General features: G+C 38.7%; 1 protein-coding gene across 1 annotated transcript in view; it reads right to left on the reverse strand.

Moving 5' to 3' along the window:
• Positions 1-23,063, reverse strand: part of ush2a (Usher syndrome 2A (autosomal recessive, mild)) — a 387,586-nt gene that overhangs the window by 3,955 nt on the left and 360,568 nt on the right. The window contains exons 63-70 of the mRNA XM_034017082.3: positions 20,802-21,123; positions 15,095-15,301; positions 13,745-13,983; positions 12,703-12,920; positions 5,722-5,898; positions 5,200-5,283; positions 4,459-4,703; positions 2,344-2,445 (exon numbers count right to left, since the gene is read on the reverse strand). Coding sequence (XP_033872973.3) covers positions 2,344-2,445; positions 4,459-4,703; positions 5,200-5,283; positions 5,722-5,898; positions 12,703-12,920; positions 13,745-13,983; positions 15,095-15,301; positions 20,802-21,123 — 1,594 coding nt within the window. The remainder of the gene's footprint in view (positions 1-2,343; positions 2,446-4,458; positions 4,704-5,199; positions 5,284-5,721; positions 5,899-12,702; positions 12,921-13,744; positions 13,984-15,094; positions 15,302-20,801; positions 21,124-23,063) is intronic.

Consider the following 23,063-nt stretch of genomic DNA (forward strand, 5'->3'; position numbering starts at 1 on the left):
CTTTTTTTCTCCACACTTTTGCCTTCCCATCACTTTGATAAAGGTTAATCTTCGTCTCATCTGTCCATAAAACTGTTCCAAAACTCTACTGGCCCATCTCTGTACTTTTTAGCAAATTCTAATCTGGCCTTTCTGTTTTTGGTGCTGATCAGAGGTTTGCATCTTGCAGTGTAGCCTTTGTAATTCTGCTGCCGAAGTCTTCTGTGAACAGTAGATTGTGACACTTTCACCCCAGCATTCTGGAGGTTGTTGGTGATTTCACTGACACTTATTTTAGGGTTGTTTTTTCACAGCTCTGGTCATTTTTCTGTCATCAACTGCTGTTGTTTTCCTTGGCCGACCTGGTCATTGCCGATTGCTGAAGACACCAGTGGTTTCTTTCTTTTTCAGGACATTCCAAACTGTTGATTTGGCTATGCCCAGCTTTTGTGCTATGGTTCTAATTGAGTTCCTCTTTTCTTTTAGCATCCAAATCGCTTGCTTTTGTTTCATAGACAGCTCCCTAGTCTTCATGTTGGATTATGCCTACTGACACCAAACGCAGACTCCAAAGGCAAAAGCAAAGGATAGAACTGAGACTACACATTCACAGCTCTTTTATGTGTGAACAATCAATGCAACAGGAAACACCTGTGAGCCAAATGTCCCTTATGCTCACATAAAATGGGGGGATGGAACTCTAAAAGTGCTGTTATTCTTATTTGGTAAAACATGTATGTGTTGAAACAGCCATAAATAAAAGGTGACATTCTGTATTTTTGCCTCATATTCATCTTTTTTTTTTTTTTTTTTTTTTTTTTTTAAATTTAGTTGTTGCCAATTAGTTTTTATTATTTTCTCCCCAATTTGAAATGCCCAATTATTTTTAGGCTCAGCTCACCGCTACCACCCCTGCGCTGACTCGGGAGGGGCGAAGATGAACACACGCTGTCCTCCGAAGCATGTGCCGTCAGCCGCCCGCTTCTTTACACTCTGCAGACTCACCGTGCAGCCGCCTCAGAGCTACAGCGTCGGAGGACAACGCAGCTCTGGGCAGCTTACAGGCAAGCCCGCAGGCGCCCGGCCAGACTACAGGGGTCGCTGGTGCGCGGTGAGCCGAGGACACCCTGGCTGACCTAACCCTCCCTCCCCCCTGATGACGCTCAGACAATTGAGCGCCGCCCCCTGGGAGCTCCCGTCCACGGTCGGCTGTGGAATAGCCTGGACTCGAACCAGCGACGTCCAGGCTATAGAGCGCATCCGGCACTCTAGCGAGTGCTTTTACTGGATGCGCCACTCGGGAGCCCCTCATATTCATCTTTTAATTGTATTTTCATATTGCTTGAGTGTACAGCAAAAATAGCAATTTTGACTTCACTGTCCCAATACTTATGGAGGGCACTGTATATATATAATTTTGCCTCAATTAAGTGTTGATATTTACCAGTGCAATGCAACATTCATACCACTCCCACACTATACAGGGGGTATTAATATGAAAGAGCATCCCGACCAATCCATGCAAGCACTGCAGTCCATGCTGCTTTTAATTGTAATATTTTTTTTAATTTTTATTAAAGCACCACACTCAGAATCGTACCTCCAAATGCATTGTAAAACCTTTAAGAGTGACATTACTTGATGAATCTGACATGTCTGCAACAGAATCAAACTGACAATGAAAAGGATTGTGTTAATAGCTACCAAAAATGTTTTAAAAAAGAAAAACATCACTAGCCTGAAGCAGGTGCTGCGCAGGAATGGATTATGGGAAATATTGTACCTTTTTCATGAACTACAGCTGAGCCTTATTTAGGGGAGTACCACTAAATCTCCTGATTCATCTTATGTATATATAAATCATGTATAAGAAATGTACTAATCACAGTTATGGATTGTCATAATTCCAGTACATCTTATCCTGTGTACTGATCATACAGTGCATAGAACTCTTTAACATTCTCTCACTCAAACTGCACAAGATAGGAGACACCCTACACAAAATGTGTCCACACAACTGCAGAGTTGTATTGAAAACAATACACACAACAATAGAAAACGTGTAGCCACATGTGCAAATAATTGTATTTGAAGTTCCTGACAGCCTGTGACTAACAGAAAGTCTACAGTAGGTGCCATAAATGATGGCCTGACACATAAATCGTTAGTTCCATACCAACCAGTTACGCCACTTTCTGGCAAGACATAGATAGCTCAAGATGATACATACTGATGGCTTCAATTGAATAAACTTTTATCTTTTTTACAATACAACTTCAGTTAAAACATAATGAGGACAAACTTGTGAATATTTGCACTTCACTCTACTACTTTGATCTATAAATACTTGATACTGTGTCTTACCGTCACTGCAGGCTGTTCTGCTTGTGGAGTAGATACTACTGGAACTTGTAATGTAGTTGCATTAGGAAACTGATTAGAGGGATTGTCAGAGCAAGGGGATTTCTTTCAGGAAATACCACCATTTAAAAAGAGAGGGAGAAAAAGAAACAGCAGAAGTCAAGAACAAGAACAAAAAGATCAAAGCTGAGAAGGTAAGGCCATTTCAAGTGAATTAAAGAGAATGACTCGGTTTCAAACATGATTAAAACTGAAATACTATTTGACCTCCACAAGGTGGCATTTGTGCTTAGAGTGTAAATATAGATGTCACAGCATGAAAGCCATCTACTGGATGGAAGTATGGCTGTCTCTAGGGCTGTTGAAGGAAATTAGAAGTACAACACTTTGCAAAACCATAAGCAGGAATGCATTTTTCATCTTTTTGGACAAAACTACCAATACTTGGTTTAGATGTGCAAGTACAATAATCAGAAGCAAACAACAGGTTCATACTAAATCTACAGTCTTTTGATTCTGTGCATCAAAAGACTTGTAATTCAAAGTTTTAAGAAATAGGCCTACTGTTAGGTATTCTGTCCTAAACCAGCAGTTTGTCAGTCCCAGACTGTTGTAACATAATTTATATATTAAATAAACAGGAAATAATAAATGTGTTCATTAAGATTATTCTGCTTTTTATTGCAACTGAGGTACCACTCAGTAAAGCAAAAACTGTAAAGGGGTACTTGAGCAACCTCCAGACAGAAGGGGTACAGTTTTAAAAAAAGGTCTTGCACCTGATCAGTTTTGTAGAAGTGTTCAAGGTACAGTAAAACCTGAACCTCAACATTTGGAGATTTCCTGATAGGAAGTGTCATATTAACAGTTTCATAGTATAAATTAGAAGATGCAAATACATTCGTTCTAGGAACATCCCTGGTCCCAATAATACTCTATAATAGAGGTTTTACTGAAGTTATATAAAAACAGTACTGTGAAGGACAAGTTGTTTTCCCCACCCCTTTTCAGATAGACTTTGGCTAGGGTTTCTCTGTACTTTTGATTCTGCTTCAGATACCACACCTTGAAAATCGAGTGATGAACTATTTCACTCAATTTTTTTCTTTCTGTATGCAAGTCAAGGTTGTTATAACAGTAGAAAACACTAGTGGAGGCTTTGAGTAAATTGTTGATACTCATAATGCATCAGAGTAGAAAAATGCAAAATGTCTAATACTTTTGCACAATAGTGTATACTTGGGGTATTATCTTTAATTATTAGACCAGAGGTAGTCAACTGCAGTGCTGCCCCCACTCGTTAAATTAATTAATTATGTGATTTAGGACCTGGTTAGGGGTTTATTTGTTTCAAGTTATTAACAATTAGGGACATTTAAAAATCTAATTAATGTATTACATAACACTGGCCTTTAAGGATTATGCAGTTAACAATAAGCAATTATTTTTGTGACAAGTAAGCATACTTTTTACGAACTTCAACAGTTACTGTAGTTTGTTTTTACATGAAAAAGAAAGTTATTAGTTTCCACAGACTTCCTAGACAATTCATACTAATGTCCTGTCAAATTGGGAAAATGTACCTATGAGTTCTGTTTATCCCTAATCATGACCTTTGAAAAGATCTAACATTTTCAATGAGGATAAAAGTCGGGTACAGTTGGTAGAATTTTAAACAAGTTTGGAGAAGATGTGTGAACATTCAAGGCAGATATTGCATCACCATATTTGTGATAGGCAGACATATTATCAGATATGTAAGGGTCCAAGTTTTGAATGAAGACACAGATTAAAAAACAATTTTTGTTTTTTATACAAAATGTATTCTTGTTAAGGGGTTCATGTTATTATTATTATTATTATTATTATTATTATTTATTTCTTAGCAGACGCCCTTATCCAGGGCGACTTACAATCGTAAGCAAATACATTTCAAGTGTTACAATACAAGTGTTAGCCTACTGCTATAGTACAGGATTTGCAGATTTCATAATTTGGTTGCGGTTGACTCTTAACACACGCACACACACACACACACGCACGCGCACACACCCAAACACTTCATGTCAGACATGTGCCCACTAAAACAAATCTCTTAATAAAGCTTAGCTAGCTCACCATGTATGCATCACTTGGTGGGTAGACACTCACTGAAGGCATCCTTTGCTGCAGAGGGACTATAGGCGGCCTCTCCCTTTCAAGGGGTGGTTTACTGATAGCTCTCTGTAGCACCACAGCCAAGATTATGGCCAGAAAAATGAGCCCCAGGATAGCCATCAGGATGATGAACCAGAGCTCTGTATAAAATTTTGAGTCAGAGTCCTGCATCCCAGTCTTCTCACCAGGAGTTGTTTCTACAGGACCTTGGTGTGTACAAAGAAAAGAGAAAACAGATCAAAGGAGAAAGGAGCTCTAAGACCTACTCCAAGGCTAGTCATTTTTTGAACACCCTCATGTGGTAGGTTGCCAGTCATCCTTACTGCAAAAAATATTGAGGTGGGGTACAAATCTCTGTTCCTCTTTGTTAAACTTCAGTATCAAAACATGAGCACCTGTACAACACAGTAGAGTTTAACAGTTAAAATTTCTTATTAAGAAAACAGTAACAACAGAGCAAACATGCATATATAATTACAAAATCACAATGTACAAAACACTTCCCACAAATACTTGATAAGGCTGAGGGATAGAGAAGGCACAACACAGACATTGAACTTTGGAGCATGTTAATGATGTTTTACAAGAATCATTATTATGGAAGCAACATCTGCAGACAACAGATTACACCCCTGCCATCCTACCTCCTTATTCATTGCAGCATGCAGTCAAACAAATCAACAGATACTCAGCAAAACTTACCGATTCCAGTAGCCGTGTTGTATTTAATAATTGGAGTGCTGACACTTCCAGTATCAGTGGTACAAGTAACCTGAAACACAAACGCTGTGAAAGAAAGAAAACAGGTGTTACAATGATGAATATTTAAAGTGTAAATTAAAAACCCTTAAAAAAAAATAATACATTTCTCCTTTTTGGTTATCATTTTTTTTGGTTCTATTTTGTATGCTGGTTGCAAAAATGTTCATTAAAATAAGAGTTTACACCTTTCCTTTTCATATTGAGTCACTCAACTGCTCAAGCTGAAGCTTATATGAATATTAATAGAGTGTTTCTTAAAAGTTACAGAGATGTACTTAACCCACATTCCCTCTGACCAATTAATAGGAGCTCTGGTAACAGCACAACAGGGAAATCAGTTGTCTTGTTCCAACAGTGTTCCAACTAGAAAAGGCTTGCACTCCAATAAAATAATTTGAAACATTTATCCGAGAACATAAAGCAAGTTAAGGATTATTAAGGAAGATAAAACAGATCACTAACTTTTGTCCGATGTCCTCGGTATATGCAGGGTGCTGTCAAAGCCACTGTAAAGCCGAACTCCATTCTCTGTTAGAGCATACTCTCTGAGCTGCCCATTTAGAATGAACGAGTAGCTCCAGTCCAGATATACAGTAGTCAAATTACTAATTACAATGAAAGGGGCTCTGTACTGTGGCACTGTAAGGAAAGGCAATAGACATTCAATACAGAGGCAGTTCATTGTATAGTGTTTAATTCTTGCTATGCTAGCCAAACATTAATGAGAAATCCTCATTACATTTGTTTTAGATAAAACAATGAATTCCAAATTGCATATACAGTACTTATTGGGTTTCCTTGCTTCCCTCTATTATACAGATGAAAGTGCAAGCTGAAATGATTCTCTTCATGCAGAAGTATACTGACCTTACATCGTCTGCAGGCCACTTGACTAAGATTAATGTACTACATTTTAAACACTCAAATCATGAGACATTCAGTAGTACTAATAGAAATGTATTTAGTCCAGACAACAGTATTGGCACCCACTGCTTATTATACCACAATTCAAGATAACAGATTAAGGACAAGCATTTAGTAAGCTTTAACCACATGTTAGTGAAATCTGCCTTGCATATTTCCTTCAGCTTTTTTCAGAACAGTTTAAAGCATTCCAGAACTTTTATTTTTGAACTCCAGAGTTGACTTAGCCATATGTTTTGGGTCATTATCATATTAGAAGTTGCCAACCAGCCTACTAGGAGATGGTATTTTGTAATGTTTTGATACACAGTCACATTCATTAAATCTTTATTACCATGACTGTCTCCAGTCCCTGAACTGCCAAAACACCCACATATCATGATCAAACTACCTCCATACTTAACTTCATGGTTTTTCTTCATGGAAACATACTGTGGTCCATTTTTCTATTTTAGTCTCATTGGACCAGTGAATTTTGTGAAGAATGCTTCAGATTCCTGTTCATATTTCTTGGCATATTTTATGATTTTTCTTTAAAAAGTGGTTTGCATTGAGATCTACATGCATACAACCCTTCTGTGTTCAGGGGCCTTTGTACAATTCTTTTGTGCACCATTATGCCTGATGCTTCTCAATCTTTTTAAGTCCTTGGCCGTTAATCTTGAATTATTGCTGTCTGTGCATTTTGGTATTCCATATTTCTTGTAGTCTGCTACAAGTACTTTTCTCAAACATGAATCCAATTCTTTTGTCTTGACCATCATCTGCATTGTTGCCAAAATGTTTTTCTTCAATAGATGTTGGAAATAATTACCACTTTTCTGGCTATTGCAGCTTAATTACTGTGTAATGGTTTCCAGTCAATGAATATATATTTTAACAATAGTTCTATACAATAGTTCTATATGACAGATAGAGATAAATTGGTAGGTTAGGTTGAGGGGGACTAAGGCACGGAGATTCAGAATCCCAAATCCATTTGCTGCACAGATTGAGTGTGCATGTTACCAAGCTTCCTGTACTTTGTTGCTCAATGGTCAATTGTGAATATACTCCATACGATAGCATGCAATGCATGTTTGTGACTGGTGAAAAAGTGATTGGATTCTTTCTCTGCGCCATTTTAGTCTCCCTCAACCTAACTTACCGATTTACTTATCTGTCAGCCAAATTTCTGGAAGGTAAACATGTCCACAATCTGGAAACAACAGAAGGGGTCACACCACATTGACCATCTACATGTCTTTGTGTATCCCCAGATTCCATAATTTGAACAGCTCTGGCAATCTGGACTTCAGATAAAATATTTGCCTGCTACCATCTGGCATCATTAGAAGTCATGATTCCCAAACCAACAACAAACAACAATGCTATCAACTGAGCAGCCACTTGACTAATGATCAAATCAAAAGGGAATGCCTGTTTTAAGGGGGGGGGGGGGGGGGGGGGAGCAGTTGGTGCAAAATGCATCTCAATAGTTGTTACAATTTATTGAATAAAATGTAAAAGGTCTACCTAGCGAATGTCTACACAACATTTTTGACTGTATATTCATGTTTTTTTGTTATGTTGCAGTACATGTTAGAAATGCCTATCATTGGATAGGGGAGGGACTGCATTTCACTCCCCGATTTATTTTTCCAGTGTGACGTCACTGAGACGGGCATTCATTTTCAAAGGGTGGAGACAGTTTACAGCAGCATGCAGAAACAAAACATCACAGGAACTTGTTTAGGGATAAGAAAGAAACGGAAAACACTGTAAATACAATGTATTTGACATATAATTATATTCAATGACAAAAACTTTGTTAAAGTAATGTTAAGGTTTGGTTGCAAAGTCCAAAAGGTTAGGAAATTGTAAGTTAAGGTAGCCACGCAACCTTAACTCTGCACCCTTATTATGTGTATGTTTCTTGTCACACTTGACATCACATATGACATCATCAATGACATCTGCAATTGAATTTCCATTGTTTTGCAGAAGGCATACTGGAAAATCAAACAACCACATCTGCCACATAATGCAGTGGTGAAAACACAACTTGAGACACTAAATAGCACAGAAGAAAGAGACACAAACCAAGTATGTAAAGTTTTTTAAAAGCCAGATTTATTGAAGCCAAATCAAATGTGAAAAATGTTAATCCCTGTCCCTGAGACTGGAGAGGAGGGGACAGCAACAACTGTACCTGAGACTGGAGACGTGGGGACAGCAACGACTGTACCTGAGGCTGGAGAGGTGGGGACAAATTTGAACAGTAGTGCGCAGGGCTGTTATTCTTGTTGTATGGCTTTGTCCACTCTCTCTAGAAAGATCATGTAAGAATCATGCAGGCAGTCTGATGCGTTGTGTGCATTGCGTATCATTAAACTAAAAGACAACACCAGCTGCTGCCGTTGTCACTGTGAGTTTCATGTGCCGGAATCAGTTGCCTGTGCCAGAATCAGGGTTGCCTGCGCCGGAATCAGGGTTGCCTGAGCCGAAATGCTGTGTGCAGAGCCAGAGAGACGGGAGCTGCTGCTGTGTGCAGAGCCAGAGAGACGGGAGCTGTTGCTGTGTGCAGAGCCAGAGAGACGGGAGCTGCTGCTGTGTGCAGAGCCAGAGAGACGGGAGCTGCTGCTGTGTGCAGAGCCAGAGAGACAGGAGCTGCTGCTGTGTGCAGAGCCAGAGAGACGGGAGCTGCTGCTGTGTGCAGAGACAGTGGGAGAAACACTGCCGTCTCCAGAATCTGAATGAGAAGCCCCGCTGTCTCCTGAACCGGAAGGAGAAGCCCCGCTGTCTCCAAAACCCAAGGGAGAAGCGGTGCTGAGATCTGTGAGCGCGGTCATTTTTCGTCACAGGCTCTCGCCTCGGCCTGTTGCTGCAGATGCCAGGTCACCGTCCTGTGCTTGTGTTTTAAGGGGGGGGGGGGGGTTGGCCTTGGTATGGCTGTGTGCGCTGTGCACAAGAGGAAGGACATGTGGCAGAGTAGGGGGAGGAGAGGAAAAATGTAGTCCAGGGGCGTGACAGCGGAAATCGCCCAGAATGGTTTGGAGTTTGTAATTAGAGCCACCCTACACCCCGAAACACCTGGCACTAATAGAATGAGGGAATAAAAGCAGGTTGAAATGTTTGTTGTCTGTCTGTGTGAAGGCAAAGGACTGTGTGTAACCTGTGCGATAAGACCTAAAAAAAGGTATTTGATACTTGTGTTGTGTTTTGTAGAACCGGAAAATGGCTTAGCCGTCCGGGTTTATAGTTTAGAACTGTTAAAAGTTTAGTCAGAGCTCCTTGATGGAGTTCGGCTTTTGGTTTGTTTATTTGTTTTATTTTATTCCAGTGTTTTTGTGTGAATAAAAGTGCACCGGTTCGGTGGCTTTAGCACCAGGTCGGTCCGGAACGGTACCCGGTCAGTACAGGTACGGTACCGGGACAGTTCGGTACTGGTTCAGTGATGGTACTGGGTCGAGATGGGAGCGGGTTGGTGATCTCGGTACCGGTTCGGTACAGGTACACTGGTTCGCAGTCACCCCGGATGGCAATGTACAGGGTAAAATCCACTGGCAAAACCACTCAGTCAGTACCACACACACAAGGCTGAGGGAAGCCTGCTTGTTAGAATGGACTAACAGCCTTCCCAATGGTGATACTAAAAAGCTGTCACCAAAATGGAGCATCAAGATACTGTGATTGAAACTGCTTAAAGCAACAACAACCGAAGCGAGTATCTTGGTCCTAACGCAGTGCTGCTGAGCCCAGCTGCTCTTGCTGCATGTGTGCTTAAAAGAACAGAAAACACACAAAGAGAAAACTTTCTCAACAAAAAACAGTAATTAAACAATTCCATAAATAATATTAAACGTCTTGTATGGTGCTAAAAAGCAAAAATGAGAATTAAAATAAGCTCCAGCTGGAACTGTGCAGCCTGGGGGGAAAGCACAAAGTCAGCTGACTTATGTCGCTGGATCACTCAGAAGGAGCGACTCGAGCCGCTGGAATCACACGGGGCACAAGGCCGCAGTGGGACATAACAAGCAACAAGCTGTAGGGCACACAAAATGCGTAATTAGTAAAAACTATCATAGCGATTAGTTGAAATATCACATATAATTTGTATAAAAACACAATAAGTGCGAAATATATACATAGAAGCAACAATGTACTTAACTGAATAAGGCTCTCCGATCAGGTCAGTCTTGAAAGGAAAAATAGCGCTGAGATCTGTGAGCGCAGTCCTTTTGTGCCCTCGGGGGCAGGCCATAATTGCATCACAGGCTCGCTGAGCAGCTTTGGTATACAATATTCAGTTTTCGGGTCTTTATGAGGTAAATACCCATATGGTAATGGTTACATTTTGTACTTCAAATGGAACTTGCAGTTCTGGTGTCTCAGTTGCCATTTCTGGTGCTGGCTAGCCTTGACCGCTAGTCATGTTACTACAATATATACAGTACTGTGCAAAAGTTTTAGGCAGGTGTAAAAAAATGCTGTAAAGTAAGAATGCTTTCAAAAATAGACATGTTAATAGATTATATTTATCAATTAACTAAATGCAAAGTGAGTGAACAGAAGGAAAATCTAAATCAAATCCATATTTGGTGTGACCACCCTTTGCCTTCAAAACAGCATCAATTCTTCTAGGTACACTTGCACAAAGTCAGGGATTTTGTAGGCATATAGTCAGGTGTATGATTAAACAATTATACCAAACAGGTGCTAATGATCATCAATTCAATATGTAGGTTGAAACACAATCATTAACTGAAACAGAAACAGCTGTGTAGGAGGAATAAAACTGGGTGAGGAACAGCCAAACTCAGCTAACAAGGTGAGGTTGCTGAAGACAGTTTACTGTCAAAAGTCATACACCATGGCAAGACTGAGCACAGCAACAAGACACAAGGTAGTTATACTGCATCAGCAAGGTCTCTCCCAGGCAGAAATTTCAAGGCAGACAGGGGTTTCCAGATGTGCTGTCCAAGCTCTTTTGAAGAAGCACAAAGAAACGGGCAACGTTAAGGACCGTAGACACAGTGGTCGGCCAAGGAAACTTACTGCAGCAGATGAAAGACACATCATGCTTACTTCCCTTCGCAATCGGAAGATGTCCAGCAGTGCCAACAGCTCAGAATTGGCAGAAAACAGTGGGACCCTGGTACACCCATCTACTGTCCGGAGGTCTGGTCAGAAGTGGCCTTCATGGAAGACTTGCGGCCAAAAAGCCATACCTCCGACGTGGAAACAAGGCCAAGCGACTCAACTATGCACGAAAACACAGGAACTGGGGTGCAGAAAAATGGCAGCAGGTGCTCTGGACTGATGAGTCAAAATGTGAAATATTTGGCTGTAGCAGAAGGCAGTTTGTTCGCCGAAGGGCTGGAGAGCGGTACACGAATGAGTGTCTGCAGGCAACAGTGAAGCATGGTGGAGGTTCCTTGCAAGTTTGGGGCTGCATTTCTGCAAATGGAGTTGGGGATTTGGTCAGAATTAATGGTCTCCTCAATGCTGAGAACTACAGGCAGACATTTATCCATCATGCAATACCATCAGGGAGGCATCTGATTGGCCCCAAATTTATTCTGCAGCATGACAACGACCCCAAACATACAGCAAAAGTCATTAAGAACTATCTTCAGCGTAAAGAAGAACAAGGAGTCCTGGAAGTGATGGTATGGCCCCCACAGAGCCCTGATCTCAACATCATTGAGTCTGTCTGGGATTACATGAAGAGAGAGAAGCAACTGAGGCTGCCTAAATCCACAGAAGAACTGTGGTTAGTTCTCCAAGATGTTTGGGCCAACCTACCTGCCAAGTTCCTTCAAAAACTGTTTGCAAGTGTACCTTGAAGAATTGATGCTGTTTTGAAGGCAAAGGGTGGTCACACCAAATATTGATTTGATGTAGATTTTTCTTCTGTTCACTCACTTTGCATTTTGTTAATTGATAAATATAAACTATTAACATGTCTATTTTTGAAAACATTCTTACTTTACAGCATTTTTTCACACCTGCCTAAAACTTGTGCACAGTACTGTATGTACAATCTTCATTTTAATAATAAAATACACACACACACACACACACACACACACACACACTACTCAAAGAAATAAAACACAAAACTCATTGATACAATGAATAGTTTTAACTGCTAATCTGTGTAAAGCCCAATTATTAACAGTTTGTTTTTAATACCTCTAAAGCCAGGGATGAAATTAAGACTCCCATGCATAGCAGTCTGATCCACTCGTGGTTTTACTATGAGTTTACTGTGAGACTCACTGAGCTTGTTACCTATAAACTATGACTAAATGTATTAAAAGCTGGAATGGGTGAAACTGCTATGCAATAGGAGTCTTATTTCCATCCCTGTCTAAAGCTATTGAAAACTCATTGCATCCCAGCTAAATGTATTGCAAGAGGAAGTCAAAAAAGACAAGTGTAGGAATAAATACAGAACATAAACTTAAGTTCAGTCATGATAGTCTTGATATGTGCTGAACACTTAAGACACCTTATCCTGAAAAGTATACTTACTTTCTTTCTGTGTAGTGATGAACAGCCACTCGGATCCTGTACTTCCTACAGAGTTGTAGCTCATGACTCTGAGATTGTAGCTGGTGTATGGCTGTAGGTCAGTCACATTGTAACTCTGCCCTTTTCCAGAATATTTCATTTCACTCGGTCCAGGAGCACAGGGCTTCAGCACTGGCTGTCCTGGCTGTGGGCAAGCCGTGTACATCTGGAGCTCATAACTAAATAAAAATAATTAACAATACATAAATACATACTATATAGTCAAAGACAGATGCAAGGGATGGGCAAAACTTGAAAATACTTGGCATAACCCTATCAACAGAGTGTAGGACAATTGTAAGCAGCCAGGACTGCACTGATGTGGAAGCTAGTCTTTAAGATGTTTAAATTGTTCTGGAGGGATACATGACCATTCCTCATTGATTACCATCTCCAATTCCTTCAGGGAAGTTAAGAGTGGAAATTTGCAGTGAAGTCTCTTCTCCAGATTGGCCAATAAAGGTTCGATAACATTCAGATCTGGTTACTGGACATGCCAAGAGGTATAGAGATGGCATGTGCTTTTCAAACCAGCCAGCAACAATTGTGTTGTGTGTATGTTAGCATGGTAATCCTGACATCATAAATCTTGGCAGGGTAAGTACACCATGGGATGGACCTGATCAGTTGCAATGTTCATCTTGTTATTCCCACCTTTAAATTAGTTGCTGCTGTTTTTTTTTTTTGTTAAAAGTTACAAAACTTTTACAACACTTTTAAGATGGTTCAATATGAATCATCAGTAAGTTGTTCTTTCTTGGATATAAAAGCACCTACTATCAGCTCTTACTTACTTGCAGCAGGGAGAGCAGACTTTAGGCTTCATAATACATATGTCAGGGACTCCATTTGCATTTAATAGGAATCTTATGACAGACATTTATACAACAGGTTAAAATGTAACAGCATCTGACAGTGCTGATGCATAGAACTTTAACACAGCTGACGTTTCTGAGGAGGAGCTCTACTTTTACAACAGTTTCCAAATCTGCTACATGCCTACCTCTCAATAATACCGTTGGGTGACTGTGGTTCGTTCCATTCTATGGTAGCAGCTCTGGATGTTACATTGCTGACACGAGGTAGGGGCTGATGAGAAGGGGCAGACGGTTGAGTCATGAGCTGTGCCACTGGTCCTCTGCTGCAGCACTGGAAGCATGTGCAGGCCTCAACCCCCACTGAGTAATTTGTGAAAGGCTGAAGGCCATGAATAGTTTGCAGGATTGAAGTTCCTTCAGATAACTATAAAAATATTAAAATGATGTACTTCATCCCTTGGGTTCACGACATTGCTCTTAAAACAGCAGCGTTATGCAACACTTAAAAACCACCAACCGATTGTTGTTTTAAATCTTCTTACCTTTAGCTCATAATTTTTTACATTTAATTTTTAAACCTGTTTATGGGGTACAAGAAGTTGTCCAGGCAAGAACAATACATGTATTGTAAAGTACTGCATAGATAGGACATTTAACATTGTAATTATTCATGCAGTGACATACATTGCTGTATAAATCACCAGCAGCAACTATTTTTATATTATTTGGGAAATAAAGTAAATAACACGACTGTCATATCAGAAAGCATTCATAACAAGTTTGATAAATGAAGTGTGTAAGGAAACAACCATCGGGAGCTGGCACAAGCGGGCACTACTAATGGATCACAGGCCATAAAGTGTCATTTGACAGGAACTATTGGTGACATACTCTGTACAGTACAGTTCTTATGGTGCTTCTACACATAAAATTGAACTGTTCTGACATATTTCTGACACTACAGCCTGGTGCTGAACTGTCCTACTTTTTAACACACTGTATCTTCTTGTTTTTTTCTTATAAATCCATTGTCCATCTAACTACAAGTAGTCCTTTTTTGAACTTTAAGAAAGCTGGATTGAGGTGCTGCAGGAAACATTCAGATGTAAATGTATTCAGTTTGGAAGTAGATGTCATGTCTCTATGGATGGGCAGAGAATAACACATGAGATGAAATACTGTAACTCATGAGCTACACCATATGAACTATCAAAATAGAACATGTACTTTCTAATGATTTCAATGAATCTTGTTGTTTGTCATTATAGTAAACAACCTCAATTTGCATCTGATTAAAATAACCCAACCTTAACGAAAAATAATGAATATTACGGACTGCTCACATTGTAAATATTGTGCCCTTAATTAAGAAAAAAGGCCAATAGTGCTTGCCAGGGGGGACAAAAAATAAAAAAGCACTGTATTAGCAGCAGCATTAGTTGACAATGGGGAAAAACATTCAACACTGCATATAGGCCAATGAGGGCGTTTTCTAACCTTATATAAACTGGATACAAATGGAAGAACTAGCTTACCAGTAGGTACTTGTCTCTGCTGTTGTTGAATACTCTGTACAAGCTGACAATTCCATTGGGTTTTGTTGGGGGGCTAATGCTGACCACTGCCGATGTTGCCTGCACTGTGGGGAAAGTGGGGGGAGGAACACCCTCGGGGGGGGCTGCTCCAGTCCTAGCTCGGCTCCAGGAACTTGACACCTTCCCTACAGAATTTATTGACCACACCTGGAAAAACCACACACATTAAAGCAACACTGTAACATGCATGCCATTACCAGTGTAATCGGTTGGTTTATTGAGAATATACATTTCCCCTCAGGCTCACCTATAATTGCAAAATGTTCCTTAAAATCTAGAAATGTAACTTTACAGTGATTCTACAAAAATACGGAATAATATTCTGTGTTGTGTTCAATTGAATGAAATATATATTTTAAAATATTAAATATTATCTATTTAAAATTAGAAACCAAACAACTACAAAACCGACCATGGGCAATGTTCTCAAACGCTATTTTCTACTGTACCTATTGAAGTTGTTTAATACTGGATTGGTAATTTCATTGAATGTGCTTTTCTTTTCAGAAAAATTGTGCAAATAGTGATTTGGAGTAAATCGTTTTGAGAATCAGCCCTTTGTATGCATTTCAACATTTACTTTTATTTCATAAAAAGGAGGGATTTCATAGTAGAGAAGTAATACAATACAAGGGTATTTAAGGTGGCACAGGGGATGTAAAATATTGTATTAATATGTGTACATATTAATAAGACTTCTATTTTGTCAGACACACACATTGAGCTTTTCCTTAGGGCCCAAACAGGATCGGATCACATGACTTGATACATTTCAACCATTAAAAAAAGTACTAAATACCAAATGAATGAATGTCTAATAAATAAAATAAATAAATAAATAAATAAATAAATGCATAAATGCAGTAACTCCTGCTAGATCTGATTTTTTATTTATATATATATATATATATATATATATATATATATATATATATATATATATATATATGGAAAATATCACATAAACTGACTGGTTTCATGCTTCAAGTAGTAAACAGGTAACAAAATATTGTATCATCCACCAGAAAATGAACATTTTATATCTGCCTTTTCCATTATAAACCCTTTTAATATTGCAAATACATCCCAAAGAACTCTGCAATAATTTAATTCACAGCTCACTTTTTTATTTTATTACAATTGACCTTCGTGTTTTGCACATTCTGAGGCTTTTACGGAAGGTAACTCAAAACTCAACACAACTTTCCATGGGTTCACCTAACGCGGTTTTGCTATTATGCATACTAGACAAACCTCAGCACTTATTAAAAAGGATCGTGAACAAATCTACATGGAAATTAAATTTTACCTTCATCAAGGAGTAAATGAACACATGGAAGGTAATGTAATCTTATTTATCAGAAAGTATTTGTATAATTACACATGAATACCATAAAAGGTTACCTGGGGTCAGCATTTGCATGAGTAAGTAATTTGTAGAATGTCAGGAGCAATAGACAGCACAGATGGATGTGTGAGTTTATAGGGTTAATCTAGCCTCAATAATAGCCAATTACACTGTGATCAATCAGGATGATTGATCTAAATGGCAATGTAATGAGAATCTCTAAGCAATCTGCTGCATGCATATTTCTTACTAAACACTGGTGCTAAAGCTGCAGTATCCCCTTATGTCAGCAGAAAAGTATGGGTCAGAGAGAGGCTAGCTCATCGCTCTGAGAAAAGCAGAGGTCAGCATCAGATATGTAGTTTTTCTGTGAAAATTCAAAACAAATCACTATAAAAATGTCCCACAGGCTTTTGAAATCCATCTCCAGTACGACTTCTGTAATTCGTCCACAGCTACTTCAAAGCTTGGGCAATGACGAACAGGTCGATAACAACCACCAATGGGGCATTTGAGGAGTGACCTTGAATTTGACCACTTCCAATATGGATGTCTGGAAACCATCTCGGAGGTTTTCCTCAATACCATAATTTCTTTCAGATTTTAGTACAAATGACAGATGTTTTTTTCAGGGTAATTATAGATTTGTTGGGAACCCGTTACTAGGACTGAAACTGGCATAATACTACAAAGACTTTGACATCGTACTGCCACTCTCAAAAAAAATGGGGGGCAAAACAGCTTTTGTGACAGAGCATAACAATTGTTTTTTAACATGGTCTAGCCTTAGATCAACTAAAATACTGTAAAGTATGAGCATATTGTGTCATATTGAGGTGTTCTTGTTTAAGATACAGTATAAGTGGTTAAATAGTTTTTTTATGACTATTATATTATCATAAATTGCCAGTGAAACTTTAATAACTTAAAAAAAATGAAAAACATCCAATAATCATATGTTTAGTAATAGTAAAATAAACTTAACTAACAACCTGCAAACATTCAGCATAGATGGTTTTAAAGGGTTGGCAGCATTTGGCAAGCATCAAGTATTAATGTGTCCTTGCAAGAAGGAACAGTTTTACTGCATGCTGCACAGTGTGCATACTAATGTGTAATCAAGCGTAATTACATTCTCAAAATCTAAATATGCCATCTTTCAGCCTCTATTAAGGGAGCTTCAGAACTGTGTTTCTGTGTCCGATTCTCTCTTTTTTTTCCGATTAGTTGTTCTCTATACCAAGGTACCACTATATTGTACTGTTTTGTTGTAAAATTCATGATGGTTAGTAGTGGTGAAATAAAACATTTTAAAAACAAAATACTAAGAACATGGGCAGCCGAGCACCAACAATTTTGTCTGTAATCTCTGGTAATACCACTTTTTCAGATATTCTACTTAGCTAACAAGTCCCACAATGGAAACTGGTTCTTCTCAGCATATCTGAATTCCAATTTAGCTTCTGACTGAATAAGAATTTCCTGATTGTAAAATGATGGATCCTAAGTTTAAACAATAGATTATCACAATAACTGACAACTATTCAAACTACAATCAAAACCATGAACAGGGGACTTTCTGAAAGTACTTAAAAAGAGACATACACTAATGTTTTATTCATAATGTATAATTTCTATTGTAACAGACAGTGTGTGGCTGTGTGCTGCTGCTGCTGCCTTTCAGAGCCCTGATCGAAATAAGATGTTGATCTCAAAGGGTTCTCACCATGCTTAAACAATAAATCATTTAATTAGATTGAATTGGATTCAATTGACAAGTATTCTCTTTATTTACAGTACAAGTAATTTAACCTGGGAGATATATATTGAAAGAGATTCATGTCTGTCTGTATTGAGAATATACTTCATACAACATCAGTCAGTTGTAAATTAATTTATTAACTTAGCTGTTAGAAAACTACACACAGCTCAGCTCTCAATAACCAAGTCATGAGGGAGCATAACTTTGGAAGACATATAATGTAATAATGTGTTTCCTATGGGTATGTAATGGGATAGTTAGCACATTCCCCTGAGACAGACCAGCAGACATTAAAAGGTCTTTCCAATACATGTAATGGCTGAGGGCAGCAGCTAATTCAATAGATTCGATCATAATCATCTCTGCTTTCACTGCTTCTGATTTATTGCTTTGGTTAGAGTCAGTCATCACTCAGTTTGCTGGCCAGTCGTCATAAATTATGCCTCATAAATAAGAAGATACAATCAACACAATTATATCAATTCATCTACAGACTTGGAATGCATCTTGAACCTGACAATCAAGTGCTAATGTTATTTTATAAAGGGTAGTCTGTCATTTACAAGAACTTGTAAGTTATGTCACCTATATAAAGATCAGCTCATATTAAATACAATACTTTTCTGAGTGGCTATTCAGCTAGTCTATGGGAAAATAAACGCAATAAATAACTCTGCAAGATTATTTTTTCTAGAAACTCTTACTAACTGCTATATTTAACTAATAACAAAACTACATAACTTATGTATGAACTGCATGTAAATAAGTTTGACATGAAATAAACAATAAGGACGGCCATAATGTGGTCTGACTGATGACACGTTTTACTTTAAGAGGGGACATCCACTAGAGGCCTCATGTGATCCCATGATCTTGGGACCAGCTTCACTCTTTCACAGGCATCAGAACTGTGCCCTGTAGCACATAATTTCCAAGACCAACTACAGTCATAAAGAATAACAGACTTCCAAAATGTCATAATCTGTTCAGATGTATCACATCTAATATTGTGTTTTGCTTGAAAGTAATAACAAGTTTCATAAAGAGTCAAAAAGAAACTGAACTTTAACAAAATGTTATGTGATAAATGGCCTTAATCTGACAATACTGCACACTAGCAGTAGTACTGTAAGTATCAAAGTAATGCAACATAAATGTTTTCCACAACAAATACAGAGATTGTTAGATCAAAAAGAGTTGGGATCCCCAGGACAGTAAAGCCTTATCTCCAGCCTTACTGCTTATTATTGCTGTCTTATAAGGCATATTTCACATTAACACCAAATACATTATTTTGACATGTTTATCCACATGTTCTGGGTCATTAAATCAGTGGATCTTGACTCTGTAAAATAATAGTGAGTAATGGACAACAAAAGTGCATAGGGAGCAATCCCAAGTAGATTAATGCAGTAACATAAAACATGCAACACAATGTGTTTTTCATTTTAAGTTCTCCTAAGGGATTTGATATGCTCTTTATTGTTACCTGTTAATACAGGTGTACTCCATTATAACCAACAGGGACTGGGTACTTTATAAAATAAGTATGCATAAACAATGAACAAATGTTTAAAAAGGTAGAGCACAGTAAGAAACATGTGGAGGGCAAAGAAAAATAGTAGTGTGGACATACCAGGAAAACTTATCAATGGCTGATACAATAAGATAATGATTGCTATTACTAAAAGGGACAGTTGATACTGTTGTTTTATTATTTAAGTCAGAACATTTGCTGACCATTTGATCAAAATGAAGGTGTACAAATATGATCATGATGTTTCAATAAAACTGTTTTTTTATTGGTTAAACAGCAAAGGGAATGCAAGTCTTTACCTGCTATAAACTTGCTGCAGAGGTAAGCGAAGTGCATCTGCACTCTTATAAATAATAAATGTGCCTTAGAACATAACTGTATAAAACAACAAACTGGGTATGCCAGTTCAGTAGTGAACCTCCTCTAAAAACTTAAAAAAATATGATTAAAACATCTGCTGTTCCGCTTGATATCTTTACAGCCTATTTTACTAGACAGCCATTTGAATCCATGCTGGCTGTTTTCCTACCTAGGTGAAAACTAAACAGGAGGTGACATAACTCTTGTACAGTAAGTGCACTCTTAATGGATAAACATTTTTAGCCAAGTGACTTCTGTAAATACTGTATCGTAAAAAGGGAAATCTGGCAGCTATAACCTTACTTTTTATATGTTCTTTATGTAGCTGTACATGTTCAGTTATTTGAAATATTTTCATCATCTAAAATTATAATTTGAGAAGTAATATAGGTATAAGATGAGACATGAGAGTAAATGCTCACCATGGATATTAAACTATTTAAGTCTTCACAAAATAAATCAAAATAAAGAAAGAAATACATACATAAAAACAGTCTTTAAATATCTATTGAGTTTAAGCTTTGTAAATAAGGCTTGTATTGAAATTAAAGTATGAAATTGCCTTATGGAAATATGCACATCAGTGATCTGTTTCCAAACATTTTGTTTATTGGGGAAATACTATATAACATGACTATACCTGATATTCATATTCCGTGAATGGCTGTAATGTAGCGTCCCGGAATGATGTTAATACACCCTTGTAAATTAGGATCAATCCTGAGCTAGTTGGGGGGTTGGTAACTAGTCTTCTGTAAAGCTCAAAGTGCAGGATCTTTCCATTGGGTTGCTGTGGCACTGGCCATGACACAAGAAGCACTAACTGAAATCCATCAGCGTCAGTGTGGAGTTCTATGAGAGGGGCAGTCTGATTTGCAGGTGGGGCTTCCAATGTCTGTGTTGATGCCCAATCGCTTGAAGCACAGCCCAAAACAGTGCAAGCTTCAATTCTTACTTCATATCTGAAAATAAAAGCAAACAGTGTTTTAACAAGATATACTATTTTAAACAAATACCCTGGCATTGACCACATACCCTGGCTTTGTTTTTGTATTTTGGTGCCAAAAGGCACAGAAAATACAATAAATATCCCTTGCCACGGCTGAAAATGTTTGGTTATTATCATAACCCTGGTTCCCTGAAATAGAAATGTAACCATAAATTAAGTATTTACCTCCTAAAGACCCGAATCCTGAATATTGTACACCAAAGCTACTCACCGCCATTTTTCCTTCAGGCCAGCTGCAATCATAGAGGCAGCGACCTTCAAGGTTAATGGTTACATTTCTATTTCAAGGAACCAGGGTGTAGCAGGGTTGAGGCAAGACAGAGACTCAGAGGCAAGGAAGCTGCAGTTTAACCCTTTGCGGTCCTTTCCCTTTCTGGTCCAATGTCGGACCCTGTCCGACATCATCAAAAAGACGCAAAAAACAGGTCTCTAGTCGTTTTTTCTCCGGAAAAAGGCAAGAAAACCATTCAATGGCCAAGTGAGATCGACAGGAGCTGAGTGAAGCCAACAAAAAATAAAAATAAAAAAGGGGGTGTATCTCATGAATACAAATAGCCCCGGCATCACATAGATAACACGGACATAAACAAACACGATAGCTGCTTCTGCATCCAGCGCTCAAAGAATATCACAGACATTTGCAGAGCTTTTTTGAGATGTTATAGTAATAAAATAATGACTTGGATTGCATTATTGAGGAGTTTGGTGATAAAACGAGTGATCAGGAGATGATTATGAGATGGTATGCATGACTATCAAGAGGTATGTGAAAAAAACAGCGAACGAGGGATGGGCGGGGCTGGAGGTGCAGTACTGAGTGTCCTGTTGATATGCAGTGCCTTTTAAACCTGTTTTACTGTGAAAAAAAATACTTTTAAACAGCATGTCTAAAATAAACTGCGTGTGTGAAAATAAATTGGACCTGACGCGTCTGAGACGCGCTGAATAAATGGACCGCAAAGGGTTAAGCTCTAAAGCGCACATTTAATAAACAAAACAGGATACAAACAAAAGGGCACAAGGGCCAACACAAAATGTTCAAACAAAACACAGTTTGTAGGCTGGGCATTCGTCGTCACTACTCACATATACATAGTAACACAGCAACAACACAGATTCAAAACTCACCAACTTCTCTTCTCCCAGACAAAAGATTTCTGCCTGCTTTTATGCAGGTGGCCACTCCCCACTTAGCACCAATCTGCACTAACTGGAAAGTGGCCACACCTGTGGTTGCTGGCAGAGACATTAACCCTGTCCCTGCCACACAGGGTTATGGAGGCTGTGTGGTCCAGTGGTTAAAGAAAAGGGCTTGTAACCAGGAGGTCCCCGGTTCAAATCCCACCTCAGCCACTGACTCATTGTGTGACCCTGAGCAAGTCACTTAACCTTCTTGTGCTCTGTCTTTCAGGTGAGACGTAATTGTAAGTGACTCTGCAGCTGATGCATAGTTCACACACCCTAGTCTCTGTAAGTCGCCTTGGATAAAGGCGTCTGCTAAATAAACAAATAATAATAATGATAATAACCTAATGTTCCCTTTCAAGTATGAAATGTAACCATAACCAACTGGGTGAGTGTACCAAAGCCGTCGTAGGGGCAAGATTGCAGACAACTGGAATGCTACAAGGCTAAGCCGAAGGCTGGCCCGTGCCTACCATTCGGAAACCCTGTGCCTAAATACAACTATATATTTTAAATCACTCGTGATAACCCATACTCCATGCACCAATACATAGATACACATACAACTGACAACATAAAACACAAAACACAAAATACACACAGGAGCGGGGCACCCTGCCACAAGGTGATAGTGAGCAAGAAAGCTGCTTTGAATGATAAAACACACTGGCTGGCTATTCAGCCAGGATCACCTCAGAGACTCGGCAC

The sequence above is a fragment of the Acipenser ruthenus genome, chromosome 6 (genome assembly GCF_902713425.1).
Source record: "Acipenser ruthenus chromosome 6, fAciRut3.2 maternal haplotype, whole genome shotgun sequence".
Classification (NCBI taxonomy): domain Eukaryota; kingdom Metazoa; phylum Chordata; class Actinopteri; order Acipenseriformes; family Acipenseridae; genus Acipenser; species Acipenser ruthenus.